Here is a 12,447-nt window from a genome sequence, read left to right as displayed (position 1 = left end):
AACATGATCATCTCATACAATAAAATTTAGCATCATGTCTTGACCATATCACATCACAACATGCCCTGCAAAAACAAGTTAGACGTCTTCTACTTTGTTGTTGCAAGTTTTACGTGGCTGCTACGGGCTTAAGCAAGAACCGTTCTTACCTACGCATCAAAACCACAACGATAGTTTGTCAAGTTGGTGCTGTTTTAACCTTCGCAAGGACCGGGCGTAGCCACACTTGGTTCAACTAAAGTTGGAGAAACTGACACCCGCCAGCCACCTATGTGCAAAGCACATCAGTAGAACCAGTCTCGCGTAAGCGTACGCGTAATGTCGGTCCGGGCCACTTCATCCAACAATACCGCCGAACCAAAGTATGACATGCTGGTAAGCAGTATGACTTACATCGCCCACAACTCACTTGTGTTCTACTCGTGCACAACATCAACGCATAAAACCTGGGCTCTCATACCACTGTTGGGGAACGTAGTAATTTCAAAAATTTCCTACGCACACGCAAGATCATGGTGATGCATAGCAACGAGAGGGGAGAGTGTTGTCTACGTACCCTCGTAAACCATTCGCGGAAGCGTTATATCAACGCGGTTGATGTAGTCATACGTCTTCACGTCCGACCGATCCAAGTACCGAAAGCACGACACCTTCGAGTTCTGCACACGTTCATCTTGGTGACGTCCTCGCCTTCTCGATCCAGCAAGAGGGGCAAAGTAGTAGATGAGTTCCGGCAGCACGACGGCGTGATGACGGTGTTGGTGAAGAACAATCTTTGCAGGGCTTCGCCTAAGCACTACGAAAACTATGACAGAGGATAAACTAGAGGAGACGGGGTTGCCAGCACACGGCTTGGTGTTTCTTGTTGTGTCTTTGGTGCTAGCCCTGCCCCTCTATTTATATGTTGAGCCCTGGGGTCGAAACTTGGAGTAAAAGCCTTCACAAAGTCGGTTTCACCCGAAAAGCAAGAGTCCTTCTCGGACTCCAGGGCCAGACGCCAGGGTTCCCGGCGTCTGGACCCAGACGCCATGGACCCTGGCGTCTGGCCCCTGGACTCCGCAAAACTTCCTTTTGCGCTTTCCAAAAACCTTGTGGGCTTTCCCCTTTGGCCCAAATAAAGTGTTCTCGTACCCAAACATTTCGGGAGACATCCGAAACCCCTTCCGGTGACCAAACACTATTATCCCATATATCAAACTTTATCTCCGGACCATTCCGGAGTTCCTCGTCATGTCCGTGATCTCATCCCGGACTCCGAACAACATTCGGTCACCAACATACATAACTCATATAGTACTATATCGTCAACGAACGTTAAGCGTGCGGACCCTACGGGTTCGAGAACTATGTAGACATGATCGAGACACCTCTCTGGTCAATAACCAATAGCGGGACCTGGATGCCCATATTGGCTCCTACATATTCTACGAAGATCTTTATCGGTCAGACCGCATAACAACATACGTTGTTCCCTTTGTCATCGGTATGTTACTTGCCCGAGATTCGATCGTCGGTATCTCAATAGCTAGTTCAATCTCGTTACCGTCAAGTCTCTTTACTCGTTCCGTAATACATCATCCCGCAACTAACTCATTAGTTGCAATGCTTGCAAGGCTTATAGTGATGTGCATTACCGAGTGGGCCCAGAGATACCTCTCCAACAATCGGAGTGACAAATCCTAATCTCGAAATACGCTAACCCAACAAGTACCTTCGGAGACACCTCAAGAGCACCTTTATAATCACCCAGTTAGATTGTGACGTTTGGTGGCACATAAAGTGTTCCTCCGGTAAACGGGAGTTGCATAATCTCATAGTCATAGGAACATGTATAAGTCATGAAGAAAGCAATAGCAACAAACTAAATGATCAAGTGCTAAGCTAACGGAATGGGTCAAGTCAATCACATCATTCTCGTAATGATGTGATCCTGTTAATCAAATGACAACTCATGTCTATGGTTAGGAAACATAACCATCTTTGATCAACGAGCTAGTCAAGTAGAGGCATACTAGTGACACTCTGTTTGTCTATGTATTCACACATGTATTATGTTTTCGGTTAATACAAATCTAGCATGAATAATAAACATTTATCATGAAATAAGGAAATAAACAATAACTTTATTATTGCCTCTAGGGCATATTTCCTTCAGGGTGGTGGCGGGGTTTGGGCGACACACGGCTTTCATCAACAAACCATGTGCTATTCGCAAACCAGATTGCATATTTTTGTTCACACATACTGTAGTGAGATCGATTGAGTGTGCTACCTCTATGATATAATAATAATAATAATAACAAAAAACAGTTCATATTCAATGCCTGAGCTCACAGCATATCAAGGTCAACATATTAACGGTTCTTACAACAATAGAAAACCGGGCATAACTCATAAATTTAGTACATGCGACAATTCTAAATTGAATGACTTAAGTTGCAGGGTAGGCATAAAGACTAGTCTTACAACTTAATTCTCATGTACATGGGGGAACTGGGATCATTAAGTTGACCCCGAATGAACTTGGTTTTTTGATGATTTTAAACTTCTTCTCTGTTGCACTGGTGCATGATCCCTTGGCTGGCAACTCATCAAATTCATCGTACTCGTCCTGATCGGCAACATCGTCAACACCCAGTACCCTTCTCTTCCCATGCATCGCTAAATGGTTGTTTTTATGCAAGGGGTCTTCCACAAAGAAAATCTGGGTAGCATCACTGGCAAGAATGAATGGGTCCGCGTGATATGCCATTGTTGTCCTGTTAACATAGGTCTTCCTGTACTCATCAATCCTTACCTGACCAAGAGAGATCCATGCGCACCTGAATAATGCCACCTTAACTTTCACATAGTCAAGCTCCCAAATCTCTTTGATGGATCCATAGTATACCCTTTTATCAGCTCCATTTACAGTCATGCATTCTATTCGAACAGAGCTATTCTGATACGAGGTCTTCTTATCATGTTCCTCAGTGTAGAACGTGTATCAATTTATGTCATATGCTTGGTATGTCAACATCGTAGGTGATGGCTTTTGTGCCAACCACATAGCAATGTCATCGCTGGATCCTTGTGCCAAATGATTCTTCAGCTATTCGGCGTAGTTCTTAGTGTGCTCCTTCAGCTCCACCTCTGATGAAGGAACCATTGGTAAGAATCTTTAGCGTATCTCCGCCAAGTGTTCTTCGGCATAAGCGATGAGAACTGGGCTGTTAAGCAGTACCGTCAAATGGGCTTTCTCTGCTAATTCTCCGGGTGCAGCCATTTGCTTGCCAGCAAGGACTGGCTTACCTTTCGGACTTCCCTCGTGGCGAGAGGGGCAAACCTATAGTTTGTTGTTTCATGTATTCGACGCAAAACTCAACCACCTCCTCCGCGGTATAACCTTGTAGGATGCTTGCCTCTGGATGATTTTGGTTCCGACAAAAGCGCTTCAGGATTCCCATGAACCGCTTGAAGGGATACATGATGCGAAGAAACATGGGACCATAATACTTTATCTCGTCGACAAGGTGCACAGTGAGATGGACCATGATATCAAAGAATGACGGTGGGAAAAACATCTCTAGGTTGGACAATATTCTTGCAATATCATCTTGCATAGGATCCAACTCTTCAGGATCTACAACTTTCTCCCATAGTTGGTTGAAGAAATCACAGAGGTCAATGAGTGTGTTTCGTATATCTTTGTCCATCAAATGGGGCTCAGTGGGAATTAATCGACAAAAGGTTTGAAAATTGTACCGCAATTCGCTCATCATGATGCCACCGCAACCTCTTTGCCTCTCTAGGGTTTGCAAACAAACGCTTCAACCTTGGAATTAAAGGCAAGTACCAAACAACCTTGAACCAGACTCATGTCTTGATCTCGTCGTCCAATTTGTACTTGTCCTTTGCTCTCATGTGCTTGTATCATGCATGCTTGCATGTGGGACATGCATGAAAATCTTCGTACTCACCACGGTACAATATACAATCATTCACACAAGCGTGTATCTTCTCTACTTCAAGTTCCAATGTGCAAACAATTTTCTTCGCTTCATTCGTGCTTCTGGGGAGCACATTATCTTCAGGAAGAATTTCTTTGAAAAGACCTAACATCTCTGTGAAGCCCTTGTTTGATAGACCGTTTGCTGCTTTAAATCTGAGAAGCGCCAGGGTGGCACTCAACCTGGAATATTTCTTTTTGCAACCTGGATACAATTCTTTCTTGGAGTCCGCATCAATGGTTGGCAGATCCTTGTACCCAATCATATGCTTATCTGGGCACTCGAAATCTACAATCATAGCAGCAAAATCTGGCATATCAAAATCGTCGTCATCTGCATCAACGTCTTGGTTTTCCAGTGGGCGTTTCGGATTTCCGGTGTTCCATTGGTAGCTTGACGCCTCTGCCCCGATGTTAGATTCAACATCCATGTGACACTGATCGGGGTTTGGCATCTCTCTACCCTTGGTATCTTCATCCATGACCTCCTCTTCACCGTGTCTGGTCCAACGTGTATATCCATCCATGAATCCCCTAGAGACTAAGTGCATATGGACATCTGCAACTTCATGTGACTATGTATTGGCACAATCAGTACATGGACACAGGATGTAATCTGCATCACCAATTCTCCTCTTTGTACTTTCAGCCAAATTCATGAACTCTGTCATGCCACTGATAAAATCTATAGTTTTTCGATTCTTCATCCATCGAGATCATTCTATCTGCAGCACACAGATGATAATAAAAAAAAACAAAGAAACAACATTAATACATGGATTAACTATTGTCCAAAGATGCGTGCATAAATCACAAGGTCTTATTTAAAACAAAACAGAAGCTAGCCAACTCGCTCCCATGGTGATCCCCCGATGTCATGCATTCGCGACCGTCGGATCGTCCTCATTCTGAGTTTGGGCCGTCAGATCTTCACGTCTGGTAAATCTAATATTCACCCGTTGGTAAGTTTTTCTAGAGTATGACTGGTGGGCTCATTTCTGGCATCTATCGACTGGGTGAAACATCACGCAGGTGCAAAAGGATTTTGGCCAATCCTCTCCTCGCGCGCGCCGTGCTTCCAGTGGGTTGTGGAACCCTAGACCCCTTTCCCCAATCCCACGGCTGCCTCCATCCTCCCGTGCTCCACCCCGAGCATGCCTGGGCTCCTCCGCCTCCTCCATCACCATCCCTTCTCTTCTCACTCTTCCTCCTGCCGCAGCCGCCTCCTCTTCTCCCTCTCTCCCTCCTCCTCGCCCCACGCGGTCCCTCTTGTGCCGCTCGTCCTCCACCTCATATCCGGCATCCTCGCTGCCGCCATAGATCAAGGAGGACGACGCGATGACGACCATGATGCATCGGACATCCCAGGTCGACAACGCCATGGAAGCCATGAGAGCTGGCCGAGGAAGAGGGGGCAGGACCGCATGCCATGATGGGCACGGCTGTGGGCGGAAGCAGCATGGGTTGAAGGAGCGGCGGATGTGGGTGGGATCGGAGGTTGGGGGAGACTCGTCGGCTGGGCAACAGGGAGCGCCGGTGAGCGCAACGCATGAGTTTCCAGAAGTGTCGTCTCCTACAAGGCAGGCAAGGATGATGTCATCGCTTTCGCAGGTCCTTCTCCCATCCCTTTTTTTAGAACGAAGACGTCGGGGGCGTCCGACTTTAAATTAATAAAGCCCACATAAGGCAGGATCCAACAGGTTCAACACATAACAGCAAAGATAAAACGGCCGCAACCAAAGTACGATACATGCTACCGGCCGAAGCCTGCAAATGGTAGAGAAGCAACATAAAGCACTAGGTCGGTCCAAAAGGACAGAACCTACAACAGGCTAGTGACGGGTATCAATCTGGATCAACCGAATCCGCTCCATAGCCTCCGTCAGCCGATCCGCATCACGCTGTTTCCCCAACGGCGTCCATGCCTGAAGAAATAAGTGGCATTTGAAAATAATGTCAGCCGAGTGAGAAGGAAATTTGTGCTCGATAGTCATCTTATTGCGAGTGGTCCAAATGGACCACAGCAAAGCTCCCACGCAACTCCATAAGACCCGGCCGAAGCCACCCCTATGAGCGACTAGCAAAGCGCGCAGGTCCAAGACTGAGCGGGGATTCCAGTTCTGACCGAAAGCCTCCCTAACCGCACTCCAAGCAAAGCGAGCGAGGTGACAGTTGAAAAATATGTGGTTGGCATCTTCATGTTGACCACATAACACGCAAGAGCCGTCGGAGGGCCCATTCCTACGAGCGATATTATTGGAGGAGGGAAGGCGATCGCGAAACATCTGCCACAGGAAAATTTTGATCTTTAAGGGAATGGAAGCTTTCCATAGCCCCCTAGCTATGTCCAGGATCGGCCCCTCGATCAGTTTGTTGTACAAGGATTGGACGGAGAACTTCCCCGAGCGCGAGAGAGCCCAGGAAACCGAGTCAGCCTTAGGCCGAAGGTTCACACCCGCCAGATCCACTACGAGCCCGTCCTAACAGGCTCGTTTGTTATCGAGAAGGGGTCTTTTGAAGGAGACCACAGGCGGGCTGGTGCGCAGCGCATCTGCCACTAGGATATCAACGTTAGTAACCAGCCGATAGGCTAAGGAATGACTTTTCCACAAGGGTTCCGAGCCAAACCAGTGGTCCAACCAAAATCGTGTTGAGGACCCATTGTTGACACAAAACTTGGCTCCTAAAGTGAATGCCGGCATAACTTTTTGGATCCCATTCCAAAAAGTTGATCCCTTAGCTTTGGAAGTGAGGAAATTCCCATCTGGGAAGTATTTGGCGAGGAGGATATCCGCCCAGAGCCCTTGCTCGTTTTGGGAGAGTTTCCAAATCCACTTGGTTAAGAGAGCGACGTTCATTAGCTTCGAATTAAGAATCCCAAGTCCTCCAAATTTCTTAGGGCGACAGAGCGCGACCCATTTGATGAGGTGGTACTTCTTTTTGATCCCCGTTCCTTCCCAAAAGAACTTGGATCGGGGCGTATCAAGCCTGGCATGAACCCCATCAGCCAGCAAGAACATGCCCATCGTGAACAGAGGAAGGGAAGACAGGCTGGAGTTAGTTAGGATTAGTCTGGCCGCCAAAGAGAGGAAACGACCGCGCCAGGGGCTAACCCTATTTGCCACCTTGCCATACAAGGGCTCCCATTCCAGAATGGAGATGTGCTTATCCGAGATAGGCAGGCCCAAGTACTTAATTGAAAAGCTCCCTAGCTTACAATTAAGTAGATTGGCTACTCGAGAAGCGAGCAGAGGATCCATCCCAATGGCTATTACCCCACTCTTAAGGAGATTGATCTTAAGACCAGAGATGATTTCGAAAGCAAGGAGGATAAGTTTGACTGAGGCTACGCTATGATCGTCAGGCTCAAAGAGCAGCAAGGTGTCGTCCGCATATTGGAGGTGGGTGAGTCCACCCGGGATAAGGTGAGGGACCACCACGCGGATGTGTCCGGCGTCCTTAGCCTTATGGATGATGGCTGACAATGCGTCCGCAACAAAGTTAAAGATCAGGGGCGAGGAGGGGTCCCCTTGCCTGAGACCTCGTTTGTTGCGGAAGAAGTTCCCAACCTCTCCGTTGATCGACACCGCGGTCTGGCCACCCGAGACCAGATGCATAATGCGGTGAACAAAGCCTGACTCGAATCCCTTCCGAGTCAGCACCTCGCGGATGAACTCTCAGTTCACGCGATCATATGCTTTCTCAAAGTCGAGCTTTAGAAACACGGCCTGTTGCCCGGTGCGTTTAAGCTCATGGATAGTCTCCTGCAACACTATCGGCCCTTCGAGAATGTTGCGACCTTTGAGAAAACCTGACTGACTACGGTTGATAACGCGCTGCGCAACCGATGCAAGTCTGGTCGCATACGCCTTTGAGCATATCTTAAAAGGAACGTTAATGAGAGTGATAGGACGGTATTGCTTGATAGTGTCGGCCCCTTTAACTTTGGAAATAAGGCTAATCACGTCATAGTTAAGGCGCGAAACATCTACCGTACCTAGTGCAAAACCATTGATAATTCCATAGAAAAGGTCTTTGAACATCGGCCAGAACCGTCGAAAAAACGCGACCGGCCAACCGTCCGGGCCAGGCGCCGTGTCAATCTCCCATCCCTTTTGCCCCCCCTCCCCTGCCTCCTCACCTTGCCTTTGAGTCGGACGCAATGTAAGACAGCCCGCAGCCAAGCTCAAGCTGGAGGCGATGAAATCCCTCTCTTGTGCCAGAATCTAACTGCCACCTCCGTAGATTCTATATGTCCAGTTTTGGTCCTTTATTTGTGCAATGTTCTTTTGCTTCTATATGTATTGTACCATGGTTGTGCTCTGACCAGATCATTCTCGTTTGTTTTGCAGGTTCTATGATCTGTTCCATCTCTGTTCTCCTCGTCAAGGTTAGCTGCTCTATTTCCTAGGTACATGTGTATTATTGTTTATGTGTGTGCTATCATGGTGCTTGGTCTGCTGATCATTTTAATGTTCCGGATCTGGGGTGTGGCTGCAGGGGAGGGGATGCGGCCAATGACAGGGAGAAGGAGCAGGCCGTCGAGGAGTGCAAGCAGAAGCGTAAGATGTGTATTTTTTCATATTTTTGCAGATGGTCTTGACTATTTTGCAACATGTATTGCATTTCCAGGGATTATCCTTTTGCTTATTTAGTATTTCCTATGTTCTCTGAAGATTAATTTTGGCCCATACAGTTTCCGGTGACTGGAAGTCTGAAAATCAAGACAGGGCATATTGTTTTGGTTATGAGTGGTTGGAGATATTGTGGCTTGATGTCCCTAGAGCAGTCGGACCCTTCCAAGATATGTGAGCCTGATTTTTTCTGCAACTCTTCCACCATAGTACATGAAAATGAATAACTTCTACCTATCGCCACCATTTCTTGAGGAGGATTGGTGATTCCCCTTTATTTTGTCACACTTTGGTGTCCTTGAGTTCAGAATAGATTCACATTTGTTCTGATTCTTCTTTATATATTCCCAGGTGCTAAAATCCTAGGTGTCAAGGGCATTGTGGTGGTGCGATCCATGTCTCCTGCGAGCGCTCGGCATGGCGTCCATAGCCCCAAAGAGCAGGGCTTCAAGGTTCTTTTCATTGAATGACTTGATTTGTTTCTCCTATGTTGTGCTAGATTACTAACTGAAACTATGGCTCTACTATGTATCAGGCTGGACAACAAGCTTCACTTGATGAAAGCATTTCCCTTCTAAAACAGAGTACTGCTGAGATTAATGCACAAGTTAGTCTTGATACTAAGGTGGTTATGGGATTGCTTGATCTATGCTAGGTCAATATGTCAGCCACCACTTAAAAATAATCACTTACATTTCTTCCTCTGAACTCTGAAACCTGATGCAGAAGAAAAACTCATGCAGGTTCCCCTGTTGTTTCCCTTGGTTCATTAATCTAATTTGGATATCTTGTTTTATGTTTTTCTAAACAGGATGTGTGCAGATCGAACGAAGAAGAGAAGAGGAAGGATCTTGAGGAAGAGGGAAAAACAAGGTGAGCTCTATCTCTAATCTGCCTAGATAGTTTTCATTTCCAAGTTATACTCTAAATCATGTATATGGACAAATTAATGGGTCTGATAGTGATTGTTCTTTGTGTTTTTTTATTGGTTCATTTCTTGGTTATTTACTACTCTCACTTCAGGATGCTTGTTCATTCTTCTTACCTGCATTTCTCCCTCACTCCGATCAGGCAATGGGACTGTTGACCGGGTACAAGAGCTTCTTCAGAAAACCCATGCTGCTTTTCTAAATCGCAATTTTGTTCAAGGTAAAACCAGCCAAGCCGGAGACTATTACAACCCTTTTTGCAATATATAGTTGAGAGAATTCGACCCTGATACTATAGCTGGAGACTGTTACTATTGTCAATTATAAAAATTATATTCTTCTATGATTTAGTGAAGTCGGGAGGAAAGTGTTGTGCAAAGGCAGAAGCTTTTGTAGTCGTGGTGTTCTTAATAATGGCACTGAAGGCCGAAACACATATATTTGGACAGGTTTTATCTGTGTAAAAAAACACAAAAGAAGAGCTTTTGCATGATATTAAAAACAATGTTGGTTTGGTTCTAGAAAAACAGAGCAGTTTTCTGAACCCTGCTACTGTCACTATGGTTGCTATTTTCATTTTTGTTGCAGAACAGTTCTCTCATGGTGTTTCTATTAGCTGCGAGGAACGTTGAGCTAGCTTTTGTCTTGAATCTCTTAGGTGTTATGTAGAGGTTGGACTTGCCAGTGAGCTAAATGGCCCGTTGGAACTGCTTGTTTGACCTTTTAAAATGGTTTGGTGGTGCAGATAAGTTTGGCCACAACCCATTGGATTTAGATTTTAGGTGCCGTGTGAAACAATTTCTTAGGCAGGTTATTTTTTTTCTTAAGCAAGGGATATAGGTAGCATGGGGAACGATTTCTTGAGTAGGTTTATTTGTTTGTTATTATATTTGGGTACTTATTTCCTGATGTTTTTTTAGGTTCTATGTATAACATGTTAAAGTTGCTGGTATGATTTTGGAGGCAACACTGATATTTTTCTGCCGACTTTGTGGACAGGCTAACAATGAAAATTTTATCTGTAAAATATGGTGATCCCTATAGTGGTATTTCTGAAGCTTCGATGTGCTTGCTTTCCCCCCAACAAGCAGTAATCCAATCACGGGTGCATCAGGTGCTATATCATGTGAGAAAATCGAACCGCTCATTCATAAGACAAGATTTCCGCTCACATTTATCATGCTTCGACACTCACAAAATAAATACTTGGGCAATTGCTCTGTTTTATATTGCGAGCCTTAATTTGTGGTGGTAGTAGCATTGTTTGTGTTTATTTGAAAACCAGCACTAAATAACCATTATGCCTTACAGTGGCTCTTTTTTATATTGTACTCGCTGTTAATATGGTATCTTCTAAACCATGTTACAGAATTTTCAGTTGTGTTTATACTACATTCTCTTATAAATTTACATTACAGTATCTTCTAGCAAATATACTGAATCACTACTATGCCTTGTATGCATGTTTTGGTAAAAAAAATGAGTTAAAGTATTTAACAATACTTTTTGATTTGACAACCATACTGTGGACGTGGTACTGAAAATTTGAATATCTTGTTATTATTTAGATATAGGTGGTAAAAGAAGGGATTTTCTTGTGTTGCTCTAGCAGAATACTGTACTATCGGGTGTACAGTTGTGGTGAAAAATCTTCAGGTTTTGTTTCTGTAGCCCAAAAAAATCCATCATGTGTTCCTTTTTTTGTTTGTGTATGTCTCTCTAAGTTACCTTGCAAGTGTCGTGATGTTGTATACATATTTCTGTATCTATATGAATGTCGGACCCTGCATGATTGATCTTATTTTGTTCCTATGTGAGAACTAGCTCTCCTTTAGTAGTGTAGTACTTTTATACTAAACTGAGTTAGGAATGGTTTCATTGCGCTCTATAGGATCATGTGATCTCTTTTCATAGAATGTTGTCATCTATATCTTGCTGAATGTACAGAACTATTGGTCATTTAATTCTCTCACGCATCAATTTCCCTTCCCTTCTGTGCTCTCTTTCCTCTGAACTATCTCTCTTTTTAGACCCTCTCTCTGTTACACATTTGCATGAAAAAACAAAAGTAAAAGGGAAACCTTACTTTGGGTTCATATGGTGCAGACCAACAACAAAACGATTGTTAATGAAAGGTTTAAGTGCACGTATACTCAAAACAAGGTCTTTTATCTAATTGGTTGGATAACTTCTTTTCAGGTCTATGTGGATTTCCACAATGACACTACCTCCAACTTTCTCATTTCCCCAGCTCTGCATACAAGTTCCAAACTAGGCATGCCAGTCTTGTTATCACTTGTTCAGTCGCGTTCTGGTTTATGCCTTTTCACCTGCATGTAGTGAGGCAGTGTGTGGAATTTAGGTGCTGGTTTGAACAAATTACAATGATGTAGTCCTGCAGACCAGTACAGGTCACCGGCTTTATATTGTGGTCAGCGTGTTGTAAGTACTTTGGGAAACAAGTTCTGGGGCAAGTTTATCTGCTTGCTCATGCATTTTAATACTTGATTGATGTCCTAATAATTTGTGAAGTTCTTTGTACCATGTGATAAGCTGCACATCAGGTTGCATGGCAGCTTGTTTGTTGCTTTTAGGATGTGCATGTACCCGGGTGGATCACAGATACCAATCATATATTATTATTTTTACTCGTGTGTTTTTCTTGTGCCTGCCAAACATTTCAAAAATTGATTATATCATTCAAATGTATTCAGGCTGGGTTTCTGTGATCCAAAAAAAAATCATCTGGCATGGCTTTGTTTTTACATACAAAACTAAGTGTGGAGCAGTGTATATGTTCATTGCTTTCTTATCACATTGCATTTGTCGGAGGTGCTGTACTGATTTGAAGGAAATGCTTTTATATTTCCAAGTTGATCAACTACACATCTTCTGA

At 44.5% G+C, this 12,447-nt stretch overlaps 1 protein-coding gene across 1 annotated transcript; it reads left to right on the top strand.

Annotated features, from left to right (window-relative positions):
* Positions 1 to 8,030: 8,030 nt before the first annotated feature.
* Positions 8,031 to 12,220, top strand: LOC119267916. Its single transcript, XM_037549377.1, has 10 exons — positions 8,031 to 8,152; positions 8,341 to 8,378; positions 8,489 to 8,550; positions 8,685 to 8,796; positions 8,974 to 9,074; positions 9,158 to 9,229; positions 9,434 to 9,495; positions 9,694 to 9,771; positions 10,551 to 10,677; positions 11,751 to 12,220. Coding segments are annotated over exons 1-8 (465 nt in total). The 5' UTR covers positions 8,031 to 8,150; the 3' UTR covers positions 9,710 to 9,771; positions 10,551 to 10,677; positions 11,751 to 12,220.
* Positions 12,221 to 12,447: the final 227 nt, after the last annotated feature.

Source organism: Triticum dicoccoides, chromosome 1A (genome assembly GCF_002162155.2).
Source record: "Triticum dicoccoides isolate Atlit2015 ecotype Zavitan chromosome 1A, WEW_v2.0, whole genome shotgun sequence".
Classification (NCBI taxonomy): Eukaryota; Viridiplantae; Streptophyta; class Magnoliopsida; order Poales; family Poaceae; genus Triticum; species Triticum dicoccoides.
Note: the sequence above shows the minus strand (reverse complement) of the source record. Positions and strands in the feature narration are given on the sequence as shown.